The sequence below is a fragment of the Aptenodytes forsteri genome, unplaced genomic scaffold (genome assembly GCF_000699145.1).
Source record: "Aptenodytes forsteri isolate BGI_AS27 unplaced genomic scaffold, ASM69914v1 Scaffold194, whole genome shotgun sequence".
NCBI classification, from domain to species: Eukaryota; Metazoa; Chordata; class Aves; order Sphenisciformes; family Spheniscidae; genus Aptenodytes; species Aptenodytes forsteri.
In genome coordinates this window covers 1038092-1060022 of record NW_008795243.1, presented here as the reverse complement: position 1 = coordinate 1060022, position 21931 = coordinate 1038092, and the positions used below count along the sequence as shown (strand labels likewise).

Sequence of the window (21931 nt, the reverse complement as noted above, 5' to 3'; positions counted from 1 at the left end):
TGGATGCCCCATCCCTGGAAACCTTCAAGGTCAGGTTGGACGGGGCTCTGAGCAACCTGATCTAATTGAAGATGTCCTTGCTCATTGCAGGGGGGTTGGACTAGATGGCCTTTAGAGGTCCCTTCCAACCCAAGCTATTCTATGATTCTATGATTCTAATTTTACAGGGAAATGAAAGAAGGGAGTTCCACTTAAAAACTGACATTGCGATATAACTTCAAACATATAACAAATACTCTGTCAATCCTTATTTTGTAATTACAGGAACTCAATTTGTCATAGTGGATTAAAAGCTCCTCTCTAAGAATAGAAGAAGCCACTTGGTCACCTATCAACAGACATCAAATTCCACTGTTACCCATGTGCAGAAATCAATAACACCTTTTACTGTAGCATATTTTCTGCAAAGGCTCCAGACTTGTGTCAAATGCACCAGGAGAGGGAACATACTTCCCTGGATAGACTAACTCCAACTGTTAATTAACCTCTAGGAGATGTGCCTGCCTTTAGCTTCCAGGTATTTGTTTCTCTTATTTCTTCCTTTATTCCATTCAGCACTTCTGCCCCTATAAAAGTTCGAACTAAACCTTAACAGGCAGTATTCTCTACAGAAAAAAAAACCCTAGGCTTTTTAAGCAAACCACTTCTCTATCTTCATTTTGATACACTACATTAAGTGAGCCCTGATGGTGCCTTTTTAAGGACTTCACCTCCAACCTCCAATATTAACGCTTCTCTGTTCCCTTTCCAAATTCTCAACTTTTCCTTAAAGACATTCAAACTTAAAAACATGGACACAAAAGTTGTACGTGGCATTGTAGCATGTCTCATCAATTTTGTACTGATAGTCAAAATGATCTCTTCATGTCCTTTTGTACATTAAATTAAAACATAAATCGTCTTAGCCATACTGTCTTAAAATGCTTTTTCACTAGGATTAGTAGGTAACTTTCAAAGTCTGTTTTCCAGGCTATAGATTTCCCCATTACATAGATTTGCCCAGCATTTGGCTTAATTAAAACACATTTTATTCAGAGTAATTCAGCTTTTCAAGTGATCTAACTCACTCTTTAGGACTGGTCTGACTCATTGCCATTCTACCAATCCCTTGCAGCAGTTGTTTTTTTGGTTTTTTTTCATAAGCAAGATTATATTTACTTCAGTATCACTGATGAAAATAATCAAAAGGCAGAGTTGAAACCCAGTGAAAATTCACTGAAAGCTCTTCAGTTTGATGGTTCTCTATTGATGACTGCTTTTTTTTTTGTCAGCTACAATTTCTTAATTAAATTAGCTGTCAGATATGCTTTATAAGTACTGTATATTGTGGATCTCTTAAATCCTAATAGGAGCAATGTAACATTTTGCCCAATATCCTTCAAAATGGCTAACACCAGCTGCTTCAGAGAAAGGTTTAAGCAACCATAAAAATTAGTTATGCATCAACCTGCTTCCACTCCAACATTTTCAGTGGCTAACTTATCCAAGAAGTTCAAAGACATATAAGCTTTAATAGCACTTCTGTTACTATAGCTATTGATATTATATATACACTAATAACCACTCTTTGGCTTTTTTAAACATATTACCACAATCTTAGTCTCCATAACATTTTATGGCAATGAATTTCAAATGTTATGTATCACTGCGTGAAAAACATAATTTTATCCATTTTGAATTTTCTACAGTTTAGCTTTACTGTATCTCAGGTTCCAACTGTATTTTACTGCCAGAAGAGATTAGATCCGAAGTTGATATCTCCCAAACATTTCTAAGACATAGAATGTTACAAAATTAATTCATTTGGCTCTTCAGCAAGATATCTGAATATCTTAATTCTGCAGTATTTGTCCCTTAATGATCCAATGAGCCCACTCTCTAACCTATTGCCTGTTTTTGCATATGCTCAGAATATTTTGTTATTTATCCATGGTTAGCTAGTCACCCCTTAGACTTGCTCTTAGCTCTTCTGACTATTTTTGTACATATACTGCCTGCTGTAGTTTATGATAATTTTATTGGAAACCATAGAGTTGGTTTCTCCATTTTCTCAAGGCTATTTGGCTCAAATGATCTTGTCATATAGTCATTGCAAGCTCAGTCTAACCTTTTTTCTGCATGCTCTGTATACATCTATAAAACAATAACCATCAATCATGTGCCTGAGCTGTGTAGAAATTAATTATGCACATCTGTATTATAATATATGCATGTATTATGCATGTATTATGCCTGCACACATAGGCATTCCCTGACTTAAAAAGAAAATGTTAACTGTTCTCACCAAAAGGTGAGTTTTATTCCAAGTTTTTTTCATTGGAATAAAAGTAAAAATTATGAGTAAACCTTCCACAAAGGAAACTTAAACCACTAGAAATTACACAGTTACCAATATTAAAATTGTTACAATTAATTTGATTAATGGACTGCTACTTACCTCTAATATTTGCATTTAGAAAGGGTCAAATAATTCTGGGTTTATTTTATGTTACTGTGGTGCGTTGACCCTGTCCAGCAGCTAAGCACCACACAGCTGCTCACTCACGCTCCCCCTCCTCCAGCAGGATGGGGGAGAGAATAGGAAGAGAGAAAGCGAGAAAATTTGTGGATCAACATAAAGACAGTTTAAGAAGTGAAGGAAAAAGAAAGAAGAAAAAACAAAAACCAAAAAAACAAGCGATGCAAAGGCAATCACCCACCACCTCCCACAAGCAGACTGATGCTCACCCAGTCTGGTAGCAATGGCTACCTCCCAAAAAAACCCCTCCCCTCAGTTTTTATTGCTGAGCATGACACTCTATGGCATTGAATAACTCTCTGGCCAATTTGGCTCAGCTGTCCAGGTCATGTCCCCTCCCAGTTTCCTGCTCACCCTCAGACTACTCACCGCAGGGACGGGGGGCAGAAAGAGAAAAAGAGAAAGTCTTGACACTGCAAGCACTGCTCAGCAATAGCCAAAACACTGGTGTGTTATCAACACTGTTTTCATCACAAATCCAAAACACAGCACCATAAGGACTGCTATAAAGAAAATTAACTCCATTCCAGCCAGACCCAGTACAATAAGACACTGTAAAACATAACTAGAAATTATGAAAGCTCTGACTTCAGTGAAATACTGTCATGTTTTGCTGAAGTGATGTCTCTTGCCTGTTTTCGGCATTGGTCATCAGCCTAAATCATGTGCTGATTTTTGCAGTCTCATTTAAGACGGGACATGCACACGACTCCACTACACCTCCTGGTCTGGGAGACAAGAGACAACATTTTGATTTCTACACAATCCTGATGCCTCAAGGGCTCAGTACCAGTAAAGGATAGCCAATACCCCTGCTTGTGCTCAGATCCGTGCTTTGTCAAAGCAGCTCTCTAATCCAAATTCTTTTACAAACCAAATAGCAGCATTCTGTGATCTTCTCAATAACCCAACTGTTTACTCTAGGGGGTTTTGAAAATTCATTTGACTACTTTGACAACAGAAAGTTTGACTGCCTTTGAATCTGCTTTCAAAGACAAAATTATACAGGTCAAGCTATTGCCCATGGAGTATTCTGGTTAGCTTTGACAATGATGGATACCTTTCATGACCATTTCCCAGATCCCTTATGCCTACACTTCACAACTGTCCTTAATGATGAATGACAGTCATCTGCAATGAATGACAATTTTCCAGTACAGAACTGGCATTATCCTTGCATTTTCTTGCTATAATTTATCAGACTGAAAAATACAGAGTCTCTGATTACTAGATTCTTTATTAATGTAATAACTTGAACAAATACTGTTATGTGTTTTGAAATGTGGATGGTAAAAGATATCAAGTTGTTAGGTACAGTATACTCTGTTTTCATTACTTTAGGAACTGTAAATCTTACTCTTTAATGAAAATGCAATGTGGAGAAGACAGACTGTTTTGATTTGAAATTTGTTCGAATATCCTAGCTGAGCCTTGAAGAAATACACAACTGATTGATTGTTATAAAATAAAGGGATATTCAAAGCTGTATTTTGAATGGAAGTCTTGTTCTCACCACTCACAGGAGTGAATATTTTATTTGTTTAGTGAGGGGGTTTTTGCTATATAGTTACATCTTCACTTATTCAACAGGGACTGAAGTAGTCCAGCAAAAAGACCATCTGGAAAGTCATCCAGTCAAGTTTGCACTTTGTGAGAAAAGGTCTCCTCTTTGGCCACAATTCTTGGCACTGATTACTCATTACTGGCAGATCCAATTGAATTTATCTTAACAAAAAACACAAGCTTGGTTCAAAATTATTATTTCCATTACTGTAACAATGAAGGTCCTCAGTCTCAGACCAGGACCTCTCTGTGCCTGTGTTCTATAGGAACAAAACAAAAAGGACTGCATATAGAATAAAATGTTTGACATCTAACCGAAGAAGATTATAATCTAGATATAAATGATCAAATAGAAAGAAACACGGTATGTTTAGAAACATGAGAATCCCAGGAACAATGAGAAAATATTGATGAGCTTGGTGGGCATTGTCATTAGAGAACTTGAGCCTTGCATTTTGAAAGATATCACATTAGTGACTTCTAAGAAGAGCTTTTAAGGAGAACAAGCTTCCTAAAGTTTCAGAAATGTTAACAAGGACCTCCTCCCAGGCTTGCAGGGCAGGACAATAGAAAACATGAAGAAACTTGTTTTAAAACAAACAAACATGTAAGGGAAGCTGAAATAACATGCCATTTGAGAGGACAAATGATCTTCTACTATGGGGGGCAACAGCTTTTATTTATTACTTGCACATGTATGGAGGTGAATACACCTTTCTAATAGCTTACAGATTTTATATCTGTGGTATATCCCACCAATATTTATCCATTGTCAGTATGAGTCAATGAGGGTAATTAGTTGCCAGGGACTGGTAGGAAGCAGTATGTTAATGCTGATGCAGTGAGAGAATGCTTGTGTGCATGTGTAGACATAGTAGAAGGGTGGGACATATAAAAACCTACTACCCAAGGCGGATCACGTCACACGCACAAAAAAAGAATTACCAGACGGTAGCAGGCAGTATTCTCCATTTGCTTGTGCATTCCTCAACTTTGGGAACTTTGTGCATGTTTATCTTTGCCTTTGTGATCTTTAGAAATCTGGCTGCTTCAGAAGGTACCTAATTTTGTACTTACAAGCTGATTCAGCACCATTTGTACGGTCCAGGTGTGCTGCCTGTGGAACATAGGGCATCTTCTCTGAGTCCTGCAGTAGCTTCAGAAATACCTTTCATGAAATCAGAAAAAAATAATTTAGAATCCATTTTCTAAAAGCTGGGGGGGGTTTATATATATATATATATATCTCCCAAATCATCCAGATTGTCAGATATTAGTAGTGGCTGCTGTAGCCACCCTGCTGGAATGACTATAAAATTAGTCAAGCTCTCCAGTGAAAGAATCCTGGGGGTAAGGGGAAAGGAATAAATGCCAATAGATGCAAAAGCACCTATGCAAACCATTGTGGGCCCATGCACATTACTATCTGCAAAGATTTTTCAATAGACTGGCTGCCCTTCATTGACATTTTATGCTCCTAAGCTGTGGCATATGTTGGAACTCAGTTACTGCAGTTTTTACCAAGGGCATATTGACAGCTTCAAGTCTCTTCTTATACTCTAGCTAGAAATCTGTGGGCACAACTGGATCTGCTACCAAAGAGTTCTAGTTGCACCAGTACGACTAAATCTAATGTACAAAATCCAACAGAACCTAGAATCCACAGAGCTCTGGGAAGTGTCCATAGATTTATGCAAGCAATAATGCTATTGAAAGACATTTAAAGCACAATGCAATCATCAGGCACAGTCAACATTAACAAAGTACTGTCTAACTAATACTATGGAGAGGACTGGGTAACCGCATGTTTTGTAGCAAAACCATTAGCATGCATACCCCAAATTGGGAGAAGATGATAGGATTCTGTTACCTAAAATCACTGTGGGAAAAACTGAAATGATTTTTGTATAAAAGTAACAATCTAAAAATCTGCACTAGAGTAAAATTGTAAGGGTTGAATCTTCCTAAGCAGGGGGATACACATCAGAAGGGAGTTAAAGATAACATTTAAAAAAAACCAGCAGAGTTCACCAACTTTATAATCATGAGATCTATTTAAATGGTATATACACTTCGCCAAATAGATTTGTGTTCGACCTACTTCTTGCTTAATCCTGTTTCACAGTTCTGTCCATAAAGTAATCTGAATTTCATAGAGATGTATTTCATTTATCAGTCCCTCAGCCTTGCAGAAGCTTGGAACAGCTTTCATAGTGAGTCAGTTATTAACATTCACCCCACCTCTTGTAAGCTCAAATGAAAAATAAAATTAACATTTTCTTACCTTAACCCTAACTGCATTTTAAACAGTGATCTAGGAACTTCAGATAAAAAGAAATAAAAGAAAAATTAACAGAAAATACAGCTACCATGAGCATCTCTAATTGAACAGCAAAAGTACAACCAAGTTTTGTTTTCTTTTGATGAAAGCCTTCTCTTGCTTTCTCTTTTCTGTTTGGGTTGAGCTGCAAGACTTAGATTATAGCCACACTGCGACTTTCAGAAATCATTAAGAAACCATTTATTTCTTCCCACAAAAGAACCTGATATCAGCTATAACAAAAAATTCCTCATTTCCAAGGAGCTCATATGATAGACAATAAAAACGAGTCAATTTGAAGTACTTCATAGTTGTGGAAAGATATTTCTTGACTTGCTAAGGCCTGACTGTTACATAAACTGTATTTTGCTTAGTCAATATAATTGCTGTTTAACAGTGGTTATTGATTGCATTTGTTACCTGCCAACTTTCAGGGAACACTTTTGGCCGTTAACAACTGCAAGGCCAGAAAAATTAATACTTCCTGAAATTTCTATATTAGACCCCGGAGGGAGATCCTGACTAACCAAAGCCACATTCTAATTTGTTGCCTTGGACCTGCTTGCTGATGGCTCCTCTGCACACCAATTCTGTCAAGCAAACCAAACTAAACTGAACCAACTAAAACCACAAAGGAACTGCTCCTCTCAGGCTAGGACAAAGGCTACACTACAAAATGTTGCCTGCATGTACTCAGTTCAGTGTCAAAATTCGTGCTGGGGTTGCAGACAGACGTTTTGTTCTTTAATCGTGTTATGTCACTTGAAGAAAGGATGTAACTATACCTTAAAAAGAAACAAAACCACCAAATGCTTTTCTAATACATACTGCGTCTACTGTAACTTCACTGACATAGCTATTCTCATACAGCTATAAAGGCAGAAGGCCACCTGCATTGCCCAGTCCTCCCCATAGTATCCAGGCAGCTCTCAAACATCCCATTAAGAATGGGAATCATTAGGGACCATATTGTACAGAAGAAATGACAATTTATCTAATGTCGCACAGGATGTTGTGAACAGAAGTACTATTAGCCTAACAATGTTATTAGCAAAGTACCCTCCAAAAGACACAGATCTGGAAAAGTCAGGATTAGGCACTGTGACAGAGAGACAATGTGTTCTTGCCATACCTAAAAGACTGGATAAATTCAACAAGAGAAGGTGTTTTCTAGACCTCAGCAGAGCATCCCTTTCCCTACATGCCTTAGCAATTCCTGCTTAATTTCTGCTTTGGCTAGCAAGTCCATATCTGACCAAGGACTTGTCCAGATGGCTGGCTGTAGGGGAACCTGAGGAAATAGATATTTCCTGCACCCCCTCTAAGCTGTACTAGGCAGCTACTTCCTGATTCCTTCTTTGGGACAGCATCATAAAAACAAGCCTGGTTCACTGATACAGTGGCACAGTATCCTTGACACTTCACTGCAGAGCGTGGGGACCCTGTCACACCTTAGTTATCATTCCTGAAACACATCTTCACCTGAAAAGAAAAAGTGCAGAAAACGTTTACATTCTGCATAATTTAGCATCACTGAATTTTCTTCAGTAACTGAGCAGTACCAGGGCAAGTATCCCTGGGAAGTTTCTAAGTTTTAAACCTACACATGTAATCTATATTTTACCTTAAATAACTTCCCTATGTAGGAGCCAATTTTCCTCTTACTACATCTTCTATTCACATTGTTTTTATATTATCTTCCAGGAAGTCCATGTTCAGTATAGCCTTCTGTATCTACAGGCGTGTTTCACTAAGCAGAACGATGCAGAAGCAGTCTTAAAGCCATTCACTGTGGATGACTGTTGACTGAGGAACTTTCGCAAGCAGGTCAATGGTTATCCGCTTAACAGGAACACTTCTGACCGTCAGACTTAGATACACACACACAGAGGGACACAGACACTTGGCACAACTCAAAGCCACAGGAAGAAACTCTGTATGCTTTCGAGGAAAGTGCATAAAATAGGTAAGGAGTAGCATGGCTCACTTCCAGCACTTGCCCCTGCGAGCTTGCTCCACGCCAGGCACTGAAGGACCACCTCGGCCGCTCTTGGGAATGGAGAGAGCAGGTGGTCGTGCTGGCTGTTGAGAAGGACTGTCCTACTTCCAAGCAGTAGCCACTGCCCTGGCTGCTTCTTTCAAACCACCACAGGAAGTGCTTTTTTTCCTCTAGGAAAAAGGTCTGGCCAGATGGCAATAGTACAGTGAAAGACATTAGTATGATTGTGCCATTATTAGATGTTGTTAGAGCACTCTCAACAAAACTGAACCTCATTAGAAGCTACATAGTGTTTTAAGGCTAAAATATTTCAAGGAGATATATGGCTTTCCCTGGAAAACTTTGGGGGAAACTCTCTGGTCATTTCAAGGAAGAGAATTTAAAATAGTACTCCATTAACAGATATTTCAACACATCTTATTTTGCAAAGATGTTTCAATGGTTTTGTTCCCTCCTCAAAGCAAAGCAAGAAAGCAGTAAGCTTTGAAACCTCCAGTTGCCAGAAAGCGAAACATCATCATCCAGAGAGCTCTCAGTATACACTTAATTTAATTAACCACCTTTCTATCCTCCTTTTGGTTCTGCTAACACTCTTTGGATTACAAGAATTATAAAGTACACAAATACAAATGGTTGGGAAAGATATTTAAAACCTAAAATGAAGCAAATATAATATTAGTGAGATTTCAAAGTGTCAGGAACTGATTTTGTTAGAACTTCAAGATTGCTTTGAAGTACGAATAGAAGCCTGGTTTCCCTTGAAGAGTAAGGTTTTTGGAGAGTGCAAGTGTCACTCAGACTGAAAAAGAATAATGGTGAGTGTATGGGAGAACAAAAAGAAAGACTAAAATAAAAATTATAACACATTTCTTCCTTTAAAGTCAGAGTTCTTTGTTTCCAGGTTGAATTGTTTGAATAGACTAAATAGTGCTATTATGTGCTATCCATTTAGTTGCCAATGCAAAGAGGCTTTTGATAAGAAAATGGAGAATTGAGGTTGTAACGACTAATGATGAGCTGCAGAGATGACAGAAATCACCCCAAATTAATGCATTAAGTCTTCAAGCTGAAGAATGATACATCAATATCTAATACCACCTTTAAAGCTTTTTTTTAACCTCCCCTGCAGAAAACAACCAAAAGCAAGCTCTCAACTGAATAACAGATTAAACACGCTGAGGACGCTTCCATGACAACTTCACAGTTACTTTACAGATGCCAGTTCTGGAAAGTCCTATGATATCCCACAGGGACGTAATCAAAAAAGGTTCTCAATATATACATTACCTCAGAATCTATAGAGTTTGGCAGTGAACAGTATTCTTTCTTATAGCATGTTAATCACCCTATACAATTTGAAAGAAAATAACAATTTTTCAATAAGCTTTTTCAATAAGCTTTTGACTTGCCTCATAGGATTGTATAGCAGGAATGTAATTTACTTTATAGCATTATGTAATAATGTTTATTAAACTTGTATGATTTATTTTTTTCCTCCCTACCCCCCGCCATAACAAGTGCGTGCCACACTAGCTTTATGTACTGTGGTCATTTATAAGAGAAACACTGAAGAGATGCTTCTTTTTTTTCTTTTTCTTTATAAATAACTTAGTTGTATAGAGCTTAATTTCAAAGGGAACCACATACTTGCTGGTAGATCATTCTGGTGGACTACAGTTTAAAAACAAATGTGCAAAACCAGATCCTTTATGCTTGTGCAGGGTCCTAAAAACCTATGTAGCAAATCAATATAAGTCCTAAAGATGTCTCCCGGTGGACCACTTCAGGATACAGCAGCTCCACGTGGTGGCGTATTGGTTCAATAAATTTCATGAACAATTGTCATTTTAGGTTTACTTGCATTACTGGGGTTCTATTTATATTTTTTCCACAGGTTATGTAAGATGAACAATTCTAAACTTGCAAAACAAACCCAGAACTGCTGATGCAGTTTCAAATATCTGACCCCATTAATTCCCATATGTATAGATCACGCAGTGAACATACAATGCATAAGTGATGTCTGACAGGCCTTAAAGTGTATCATGTTCATAAACCCAGGAAACATGAGCATCTTCCCTGGGGGATCTTGTGTTCCAGCTGACCACAGTACTACATCATATCATCTCATACATTTCCAGGGAACAGAGGGAGAAGGGATACACCCCTTTTCTATACTAAGTATTTATTGCTGTATATAAAAAAATATCACTCCACGGGAATCTGCATTTCATTATTTTTATGGTTTTTTTTTCTAACATATATTACATTTTCTGTTACAAAACAGTCCAACCTTGTCTGTCTTTAACACTATCAGTAATCACTGGAGAAATCAGTTTCACAATGTGATACTGAATAAATTGTGCCATCAAATAAAAATAGATGTGTTTTGTGCATCAAAAAAATACTGACATTAGTTTCCTATCATCACTTGAAGAAGTGAAAAAAAATATATTTTCAAGAGGATCTATAATACAGAACTTGAACAGTGGTGGTTTAGGGAATCTTGATATTTAAAAGTTATAGTAGGGATAAAAACAGTCCAAGGAAAATAACTTCTCACTGATATGGCTATTTGCACAGAGCTAAATTCAGAAGTGATGAAGAAGCATAACAGAGTCTCTTTCTCTGGTCCGTTTGGTATATATACACACACATATGTATATGTGTGTGTGTGTATAAATTAGTGTGTGTATGTATATATATGTGTATATATGTAAGTGTCTCTCTCTCTCTCTCTATGTATACACACAAAATACTCTTTAGAGATTTCCCCACACAGTTTTGCTAAGTCCTAAGCTTTAGAACTTTGTAAGTCAGAGAGTATTCTCAGCAATTTTTTTCCATCCCAAGAGCTACCTGAACTGAACCTCCAGCCTTGCAAGTTCAAAGCTCATTCCAATGCTAGAGATCCAGGACCACAACAGTGGTTCTCATTAAATCAATGACACATTAAATTTTCCTTAAGTAAATGCAGAAACAAACATTTAAGAGTTACACAGTTCCTCAGTGTTCACATCGGATTCTTGAAATAAGAAATAAGTCATAGTAGAGTGGGTGCTGAAATTAACAGTACAGCAAAACTGTAAAGTATACATTTTGCCTAAGGTTTTTTTTTTTTTTAGAAAACATGTTTCTCACAAGAAACTGTTGTGAAATATGAAAGATACAATAAGAGTAGCTGGAAGATAATACAGGATTCTCTAACCAAGAAAATGCCATTACACAGAAAAACTAAAAGTACCTCTTCCAAGGTGGTGTCAGAAATGCCATAGCCAGTCACATGTAGATGATGAAGGCTTTGATCTAAAGCCTGAAAAAGACCTTTAAAAGAGGTCTTATCTGCCCTTTTTGGAATCACGTAGGTCAGCTCAGTCCCACTGTTCTCTTTCAAGAAGGCTTCTGGGATGTGGGTCTGTACCAAAGATGTGACCTGAACAATATGCTTCGGATCCTGCATTTCAAACACTGACGGCTATGAGTAAAGAAAGATAATCATGAACAAAAAATTAAATGCTACAAGAAATATGAGACTGGATAGTAGAATTCATACAGGAAAATTTCCACTGATGAAACTGCATCAAACCTGGGACGCAGAGACTACTTCCCAGGAACAAAGAACAGTGAGACAAAGCCCTTTTCCGCTAAATATTGAAATTCATAATTTTCAAAGATGTCATTGTGTTCTTCTAAATAATAATAGTGGTAATAATAATACCACCCACTCAAAATAACCAATAAAGCTGATAAAAACATGTTTTGCTGGCTCTCTCATAATTTATATCACATATTACTTTCTGGCAGGGACATATGGCTCCCTCAGAATATACACAGATATTACTTGGCAGGCACTGTTAAGTTCTGTGCAGTACATTTTTAGTATACCTTTTTTACGAGTGTTAGACTGTGTCCCTGGCCATACGTTTCTCTCAGATAAGAGGGAGAACCACAGCACCTCAGCTGGCCACGCTGCAGGATGGCAATGTGATCACTGAGCACCTCTGCCTCATCAAGATGGTGAGTGGTAAAGATCAGTGTGCAACCTGCATCAGAAAGATTGGTGCATGTCTACAAAACCTGGTTTCTAGAGAAACACATCTTGCTTTCACAAGGTTCCCTTTAACCTTAAGGGAACATGTTTCAGGTCCCTTCAAAACATAACTGCAAGACACAAACAAAACCTGCATTCAGATTTACAGTCTGAGTAGATTCAGGTCTAAACTTGCTTTGCCTTGTACTATACATAGTAAGCAGTATTAAGCCATTACAACTTCAAGCTGTCTTAAGAGCTTAAGAGATTCCTTAAAACCACATGACAACAGTGTCTGTTTCAATGGATCTTTCACTGTGAGTTATTACAGCTAGTTGAGTACTCACTAGCTGAAGAGTTTGCTTCCCACAATCAGTTTTTAACTTTATGGCACTTAAAAAATTAATGTAGCAGACTGACTGATGAGTCTATTTTCATTAGAAGTATATATGCAACTATATACAGATACGTGCAAAATGGGAAATGAAAACCAGAAAATAATTTTGAGAATATAACAAAAAAGAAAAAGGTAAGAGAAGAGAAACTTCAGGACAGGACTCAGAACTAAAATCAATATTCTGTTAGATTAGGCACCTTTCTGTGAGACTAGGCACCTTTCTGTGAGACAGCAGGTAATTCTTGTAATCTCACTTGGCTGTTTTAAAGTTTCCCAAGTTTGATTAAATGTTATCTCTGAAATTAATGTATTTAGTTACTGAATAGCAATACTAATATCCTGACTACCCTGTTTAAATTTATTGAAACAGAATTCCAGAAAGGAAAATAAGCAGAAAATTATGTCTATAAGCTTTGTACCGGATTTGTACTTCAGAAGAACATCCCAGATGCTACGGCGAGAACATGGATCTACTCCACTGGTGGGCTCATCTAGAACAACTGTCTTTGAGTTTCCAATAAAGGAGATGGCAATTGACAGCCTCCTTTTCATTCCCCCAGAAAGGGCTCCAACAGGTTTGTACTGATGTTGGGATAAATCCACATCTTCCAGAGCTCTGAAATAGGAGTACAGAAATGGGACCAATTTTGAAAAAGTTTTTGCAGTCACATCACATCCACTCAGAGCAGAATTAGTGAAATTTCACTGTAAATGGAAAGTGGAAGAAACACTACCTCTGACTGATTATACAATTTGGTGACAAAAACGAATAGAAGACAAATGATCTCTTTACCTACAAAGTATAAACACTCATCACCACCTAAAATATAAATTCTGGATAAGTATTGTGCAGGATAAGAACAGTCAATTTTGAAATTAAGTCCAATAAAATAAATACCAGTTTGTCCAATGATTTCAGCAAACTCTAGATTATAGCCTCTTAAACCATGATAAAGATCATTAGTTTCATAATTCAAACAGTGCTTCAGTTTTTGCAACTGCCTAAAGAACCTTAAAAAATGTCTGAGTTTTTAGGAAATGCAGAGTCATTTGAAGTAAATAAGGTAACACTGCTGCTTTTTTTTTTTTTCTTTGTTTTTTTTGAAGAAATGTTTCTGTGAAGTAAACAGATTGGCGATCCCTAGGTAGAATAATACTACCTAATCCAACCTAATCTGATTCCTGTGTTAAGGACTGGGAAATACCTTACAGATATTGCCTATTCAGCCCGTGCCCTCTGATGATCTTGAATCTGAGCAGTGTGTGGAAACATGCTCAATAAAGGCAGCACTGAAAGACCATCAATTTATTTTTCATCACATTGAACATCCAGTCATTGACCTAAAAGCTTTCAGTTGCTATCAGCAGGGCAAGCAAGACATAAAAGGCTCAACAGTCCTAAGCTAACCTCCTGAATCATTTGAGTGAATATGCAGTCTATAAACCATGCCATTTACCCTGAGAGAATTTTTCATTTTTAAGAAAACAGGTTTCTATAATTGTTGTATAGATATATATCCAGAAAAATTATTCTTAATCTCTTTAGAAGCCATCTTTTTTTGCTTAATAAAAAGCAAATTTTGTTTCATTGTTTTGTTGCTTTTCTAATTTCTCTGAAGTATTTTAAAGCATTCATTGCCTTTAAAAAAAATTAATTTTTTCTTAGTAGCGAGGCCTGCAGAGTTCCGAGTATTCTTGTGCCATTAGTATGACAGACTGCTGCTGAAATTACAATTCAGCAGTCTAAGTACAATAAACTACAGGATATTATTTTGCATAAATTTTAACCAAAGACTGTTTGGTTTGTCCTTGTTGTTCTAGAGAGTTGTTTCTCTTGTTTCTAGAGAGTATGCAGTGTCCCACACGAGAGATTTTTCACATCAAAATTTTAAATTAACAGGCTTTTATGATAGCTACTAAAAAGGAAAGCCACTTTGCCACAAATGTGTCTGCATATGCCTATCTGTGCACTTAAAGAGAAGTCCATCAACTTGGCATTTATTTCCATTGAAGCGTGGAAGTGCCCAGCCCTCCACACAGTCTAGCATGAATCAGAAGGTAAACAGAAACTTTTTCCCCTGCCACACTAGTAGGAAAGCATACATTTTATTCCTAAAGTTCAGAAAATGCAGTTTGCTATTAGTGAATAAGATCTCACCTTGGATGGTTTACTAGTAGTTTAATATACATGATGCAGAAATGAAGATCTAATCCTATATCAAAGAAATAGCAGCCTAAAAACACTAGCAAACATTCTCAACCTGACAAGTGGCTAATCCTCTGAGGTTTTGTCAGAGCTCTGACTTTTTTTTCCTATTGGATTGTTTGTTTTGAAACCTCTTCACTTATTAAACACATTTAAAGTCTGAATTTGACAAAGGAAAAAGATGATGGCCTACTTAAAAAGACTGTAACAAGCACTGCCTTTACCTGCCTTTTATGGTTTTCCAGTCTTCCCTCTACTGCAGGCGAGGGAATACAGGATAATAAATACATAAAGTCAGTGTTGACTTGTCTGAAAACTCAGGGCAAACACATAGCAGTTTACTTTCTATCTGCCTCTCCAGCAAGGAGGGAGGTAAGGCAGACAGCATGAGGCAGGAACCACTACAGCTGCTACCAGGCTAACCATCTCCACTCCAGTCAAAACATGATTATTTGGTGGTTCTGTAATACCAGGTTTTTAAACATTGACAGTTTAACTACAAATACATTCAAGTAAAGGTTAGAAACTAGGAAATCTATTTTCAAGGCACAATTTCAGAACATGAAGTGTGATAAAAACTCATGGAAAACCTGCAGTTTCCATTTGTTTCTACTTGCAATTTTGCTTTAGCACTTTCTTGTTTCAGTGGCTTGCAATAGACACTACTAATTTACTTGACAGATTTCAACAAATGAAAGGAAAACTTACCCACTGACTTGCTGATTCAACCGTTCCTTTGTCCAGCCAGGTGCCTTCACTGATCCATAAAGCAGTAGATGTTCTCGCACCGTCAGTATGTTGAACAGGACGTCATACTGTGGGCAAACACCCAGCTCTGTCCTGATGGCAGCCAGATCAGAACGTATGTCCTTTCCATTAATAATAATGGTACCAGAGCTGGGTGGATACAGGCCAGTCAACAGTGATCTGATACAAGAAAAGAAAAAAAAAAAAATCAGCAAGATCATGTGTAATGACTGTATTACATAGCTCACACTTGGATTTCCTGAGGCACATGCTAGCATCCTTAGAGCAACACCAATTCAGTTGAGGATAGTTATAGAAACACCGCAAATGTTTTGGGGGGGTTGTTTGTCTTTTTTTTTTTTTTTAAAACCAAGATCTCAACAATCCTTCATTTCCTTACTTCCAGATCAAAATCCATTTTTTTCTCAACCAAATACAACAGGCCATTGTTTCCTTTTTCACGTGTGCATTCTAGCTGAGGAGTAATCCTAATTGGGTCCCATCCTGCATCACTGGTGTTATTAAAGCTGATCATAGTTAACGTAAAGGTAGAAATACACAGACTTCTTAACTGAGGCATTTTTAAATGTCATTTTCATTTTGTCATTTTCATTTCTGGTCAACTGCCAAGAAAGAAGTCCCTTGCAACCTCTGGGAACACAGCACAAAACCCCACAAAACTCCACACTCTCCTTGTGATAGGAGTACACATGGGCTGCCAGAAAAGAACACTTCCCTGAGATGTGTTCAACTCCACAACTAGACATGCCCAGCTCCTACTTAAGCTGCTCCTGAACTATTACATCATGGTTTCAGTGGCACAGAGGACCCAGTTCTCTATTCATTACATTGCTTTTGTCATAGATATATAGCCTTCACTCTCCATGTGCTATTAAATATTTATTTGGAAAAAAAAAAGACATAAGAAAGAGTTCACAAACATTTTGAAGTGAGAAAGCATAGCAGAGATCAGAGGGGAGTGTAACAGCGTTACATGGCAGACTTACATAACTGTTGTCTTGCCAGCTCCATTAGGTCCCAGGAGCGCTGTTATCTGACCTCTATGGAAAGTGAGGCTGAGATCTTTAACAGCAGCCTTCTGGCCATCCACGTGCTCTTTGGTGAGAGACAGCAGCACGACACCAATGGTGGCTCCTTCGATGCAAGGGCCTTTCCAACCTGGAGGTGCTGGGTCTGTATGGGGAAGAGCAGCAGATCAAGAGGGTTGCTGAATCTAAACATATGTGTGTGTGCATATAGGGAATAACAAATTAACTTAATCCCTGTTGCCATTTACCAAAGCCTGGAACAGATGTGCAGATGCTCCAAACTTGGCATAAGCTCCAGTGAAAACAAAGATACTATGCCAGTTAATATGTGCTAAGAATTTGGTCTATTTCCAGTTTTAAAAAGCAACCTAAAACAATTATGCTAAGTTGCGTGCATGTCCACATACGTCTCGATAGAGTCATAAAATAGTTGTTATATTTTATTTCTAGTAGAAAAAACACTTACAATAACGTTGCTTGAATCATTGTTTTATGCCCATAAGTATGAGAAAATTCTAACTGTGTGAACTACTCCATATATGCCATCCAGTTTCAGGCACATAACATTAACATAGCATTAACAGGCATAGTGAGTTAATCCTCTTAATTCCCTCAGTCAATAAAGCAAAGCAGATCTCTTGGCGAAACGATTCAGAGCAGCAGTCTAGTCTAAACATAATTCAAAGGTCCTCAATGCAAGTAGATAACCAGCATTTTTCTAACTGAGTTAATCGGCTCAGCAAACTGAGATGACCATATGACGCAGATAAAGTTGACTTCCTTTCTATGTCAGGAGGAAAGGTTGGCACTACTTTCCAGACATGAGCACAGTCAATTATCAGCCCCATAAATATATTATTAACATGTGATATTTTATTGACTCATTACAACTGAGAAATCTGGCAGTGTTTGGGTTTTTTTTTTTTTTCTTTTTAAACAAAGGCAAGCCAAATTGGAATGCTAGTCCAAAGAAATAGAAACTGTTATGGATGAGAATTATGAGAAGAGAAAATTATCCTTTTTAATATATATTTTATATATCAAAATATATAAAGTATATATTCTTATATAATATTTAGAGTTTATATTTTTATTTTATGTAATCATTTTATATAAAATTATATAAATCAAATTATAAATAAAAAATTATATAATGATTTCAAGGATTGGTTTGTTTAGGCAGTGAATGAAGCAGCTTTTTGCTCCTTTCATAATCAATGTTAAGTTTAGAAAGAACTTTTGCCAGAAGCTTGAGGTTACCTTCCAACAAGGCACCAGTAGTTGTGACATTTCTGAGGTCCTTCTACCCATGAACCAGTTAGCTTCTCTGTCTTTTGATCTGGAGACTAAAACTACCAACAAACATTATTCATGCCCTTTACACTGCTTCCTAAATTTGCAAGTACATCCTGGAACTTAACAAAAAAACTTAAAGTACAGAGTGAGCCTCAGACAATGTATCTCAGGTAAGATTCAGAGGACGAGCTCCAAATTACTTGCAAGCAGTAAATTGATCACCCTAGGACTTCTCCTAAGAGGATTTCCAAGTGGGTGTTTGATCACCCTAGGACTTCTCCTAAGAGGAGTTCCAAGTGGGTGCTCAGCACCCAGGTCTCTGCCAGCCCTACTCTAGTCGTAGTTCCAGCTCGTAGGACCTACACTCCAGCCCTTCCCTGACACACCTCTGATTTCCAAAGTGCTTTCCACCCCCACTGAACCAGCCCTTACCTGGGCTATATGGAACAAATGCAGAAATAGCCCAGGAGCAAGTCACTTTGCTGTTCCAAGCAAATTACCCATGAATGCATTTATCCCATTATCAGTACAATGACGCCCAATTCTTATGAAAGAGAGCAAGTTCCTTTGCATGCATGGCAGTGTTAGAGTTCACACACAAGCAATTTGCTAGCGAGCACATGATGTGCATCAGTTTAAGCAGAGGAGAAGTGAGATGAACAGATCCACAAAGTTGTAGGCAATCACTTGGGTGGCTTGAACCAGAGACCACACTAGTAACTTTTCAGGCAGAGGAGACGTTTTTTTCTTTGCTTTCCACAGAGGATGTGATGAACCCAAGGGGAAACACTGAAAATCTTCATTTTAAGTAAGGACCAGAGACAATCATCTCAACAAAATGGAATTGTTCCAAAGTGCAGAAATTCAGACAAAATTCATACTGATAGTTTTTCCACAAATGTTTAAATGAACCTCAAGACATTTTTAAGTTTGCCCTCCTCTAGGAGGTACTAATACATAAAACTGCTGAGCTGTTCAGCTTCTTCACCTATGCTACAGACAACTGGATCATTTCCAAGCTACCGTAACTTCCAAAAAAACCACAACAACCCATCATGTGGTTCTAAGACCCAAAAGGGAATATAGGTGAGGCTGACTTACTCCTTCATTCACAAAGCATAACTGAAATGTGAGAAAGTCCTTAAAGAGACCTGAGAGGGGAAAAACCCCTAAAAATCTAAATTAATTTTAAGCAAGTGAACAAAGAAATAGAAGAGCAGTGAAAGTATCTGGAGGCAGATAAAAATTAGTTACAATAACAGTAGCTTTTTAAACAAAAGGCTAAGAAGCAGAGACAGAAAGAACAGTGATTATAGAAGAGGGAAATAAGAAATAGAAGGGAAAGTAATGAACAAAGTTAATTTTTCCACTGAAACAAGAAACAAATAAAAACAGCAGAGGAGGAAGAAGAAAATCAAACTGCAGGAAATAAGAAGTTAATAGATCACAACACTTTTCAGATTCAGTAGGAGTATGAAAGGGTTCAAGGAACTTCAGAAGATCCTAACAAAGCAAAGAGGCAATACACAGGGACAGGATGAACCCAAGAGATACTTATTTTACATTTTTTAAAGAGTTTTCTTAAATATTTGTGTACAATAGTTTTAATTGAATGATTCAAGCATTAGAGGTGACAGCACAATTAACAGTTAGTATATGATGTACATAGTATACACTATATAATGGAGGAGAGAAAGGGACAATATCTAAACACATAATATAGGACCAAGCAATGACAAAAGCAGATTGATCAAAATCAGCACACCATTCAGAAAAGAGCCATTATTAAAATTCTATTATGACTACAAACCTTTTTCTTGGAAGTTTTCATTGAAGAAAAACATATTAGAATTCAGGTAATGTCTCTTCCTCCTCTCTGTACCCCACAGGTTCTTCCAGTAGGAAGCAGTAAAAGGAAAGTACCATCTTTTCTTTAATCCAAATTTTCCTAGATGATAATTTTGATAGAAACTGTTGCAAAATTTATAGTAATTTCATATTTGTCTGTAGACTACTAATGTCCTATCATTACTTAAAGAGCTGGATAGACCATTTAATTAGCTTAAACTCATAGCTGCACTTAACAAACCTTAATAAAGTGGAAAAAAGTCATTTGGCCATAACACCAGGTCCTGCCATAAAATAACCAATGCTCAGTGATACTGTGCTTTACCCTATCTCCAAATCAGCTTTAAAGTGTAACAGAATCATAGACTTAACAATACGTAGGCACAGCCTAACATAATCTTGTAACCTAGAGGAGAGAAAATGCACCAAATGGCCTGCCAAGGCAAAGAGCTTTTTTTTTATTATAACAATAATCCATTGCACGAGTCATTAAAAATTATTCTCTCATTACTCTCTGCACAACTTAAACAAATCAGCCAGCATAAGAAACATTTATTGTAGCATGCAAACAGAAAGGGTAAAAATATGCTCCTACACACAACATAAACTTTGGCATTGCCCAATCTTTCCAGGCTTCACTTACCGATCACACAATGCATACTCAGTGTGTTTGGAGTAACATTTCATTGACACGGAAGGACAGGTGTCAATTTAAGCTGAAGTTTGTAAAATTCAGTTGTATAGTCCACACACACCCCTATCTTTCAAAGCAAAATTCATTTTTATTTTGTATTTTTAAAACAAATACAGAGTAACTGGAAGAAAAGGTGACATGCAAATTAAAAGAAAAGGTGAATTTCAAACAGCTAGTGAGGCATTAGTCTATGATTAAAAATGCATCAACCAGCTCAATAATATTCATAAAACTTGGTTAATGAAAAAAAAATCCCACTACTTTCTGAAAATATACTTCAAAGTTAATTTGTTTTCTTTATGTATTGGACTGTGGACTGACTGGGAGCAAGATACAGTTATGAGGCAGTTTGAAGTCTTTGTGATCTGAAAACGTGTTGTTGTTCATGGGTTTCAGCCCAAGTACTGACTCAGAAGATTCACCATTTTCACAGGAAGTTTTGCTACTGAACTGACCTCTGTTACTATGAAGTACCAACAAATTCCTAAGTCCTTCAAATATTAGTCATCCCCGTAAGCAAACAAAAGATATTTCATGACTAGCTACAAATTCTAGTCCATGTGTTAGCACTACTCAATATTTATGTATGTAGGAGGACTTTCTTACCCAGTCTTGCACATCAAAACCTCAACTCAGAAAAAGATATGTCTTTGGTTTAGTTGCATACAATGAGGAAAGCCAGTTCTATCCATTCCATTCAATAACTTCTTCAAAAACATGAAATAAGAACAACTCCATGATCTTACCAGGAATAATATTGCTGAAATACCAGCCACCTATAGAATATAAAATGGAATCAAAGAACATCATCCAGCACATCCACCCAAAGGTCATGTATCCTCCTTGTGCCATCGACTGGTGCACATTATTCCACTGAATTCCTGGTAGTAATAGTAATAATAATAATGATTTTTAAAAGGTCAAAGCTAAATCAGTACAGCATTAAAGATCACAAACACGTCAACACCACACACTTCTGGGTATTTAAGCACTGACACAAAAAAGACTGTAGTTAATAACAGTAATCCTAATGAATAGCAATGAATTGCTATGCCTCTACAAGCCTCTGTTTAGAACAGCAGGTGACACTGCTGCTGAGAAAATGCAGAGGAGCTGTTGTAGAAAGGGCTGTTTATGAAGTTTTAGCTGGCCCTTAATTTGGCAAAAGAAAAAGGACTACGACTCTCTGACAAAATAGGGCACTGACCTCTTCAATGAATCAGGCTTTATGCCATTCTGCTATTATAAAGAAATGGGTTACACA

The 21931-nt window shown here is 37.3% G+C and overlaps 1 protein-coding gene across 1 annotated transcript in view; it reads right to left on the bottom strand.

Annotated features, from left to right (window-relative positions):
• The window catches only part of ABCA13 (ATP binding cassette subfamily A member 13), a 207588-nt gene that overhangs the window by 92728 nt on the left and 92929 nt on the right, over positions 1-21931 (bottom strand). Inside the window, exons 33-41 of the mRNA XM_019471904.1 lie at positions 21414-21548; positions 19932-20073; positions 18512-18528; positions 16788-16950; positions 15742-15960; positions 13247-13443; positions 12286-12443; positions 11645-11875; positions 5159-5249 (exon numbers count right to left, since the gene is read on the bottom strand). Coding sequence (XP_019327449.1) covers positions 5159-5249; positions 11645-11875; positions 12286-12443; positions 13247-13443; positions 15742-15960; positions 16788-16950; positions 18512-18528; positions 19932-20073; positions 21414-21548 — 1353 coding nt within the window. The remainder of the gene's footprint in view (positions 1-5158; positions 5250-11644; positions 11876-12285; positions 12444-13246; positions 13444-15741; positions 15961-16787; positions 16951-18511; positions 18529-19931; positions 20074-21413; positions 21549-21931) is intronic.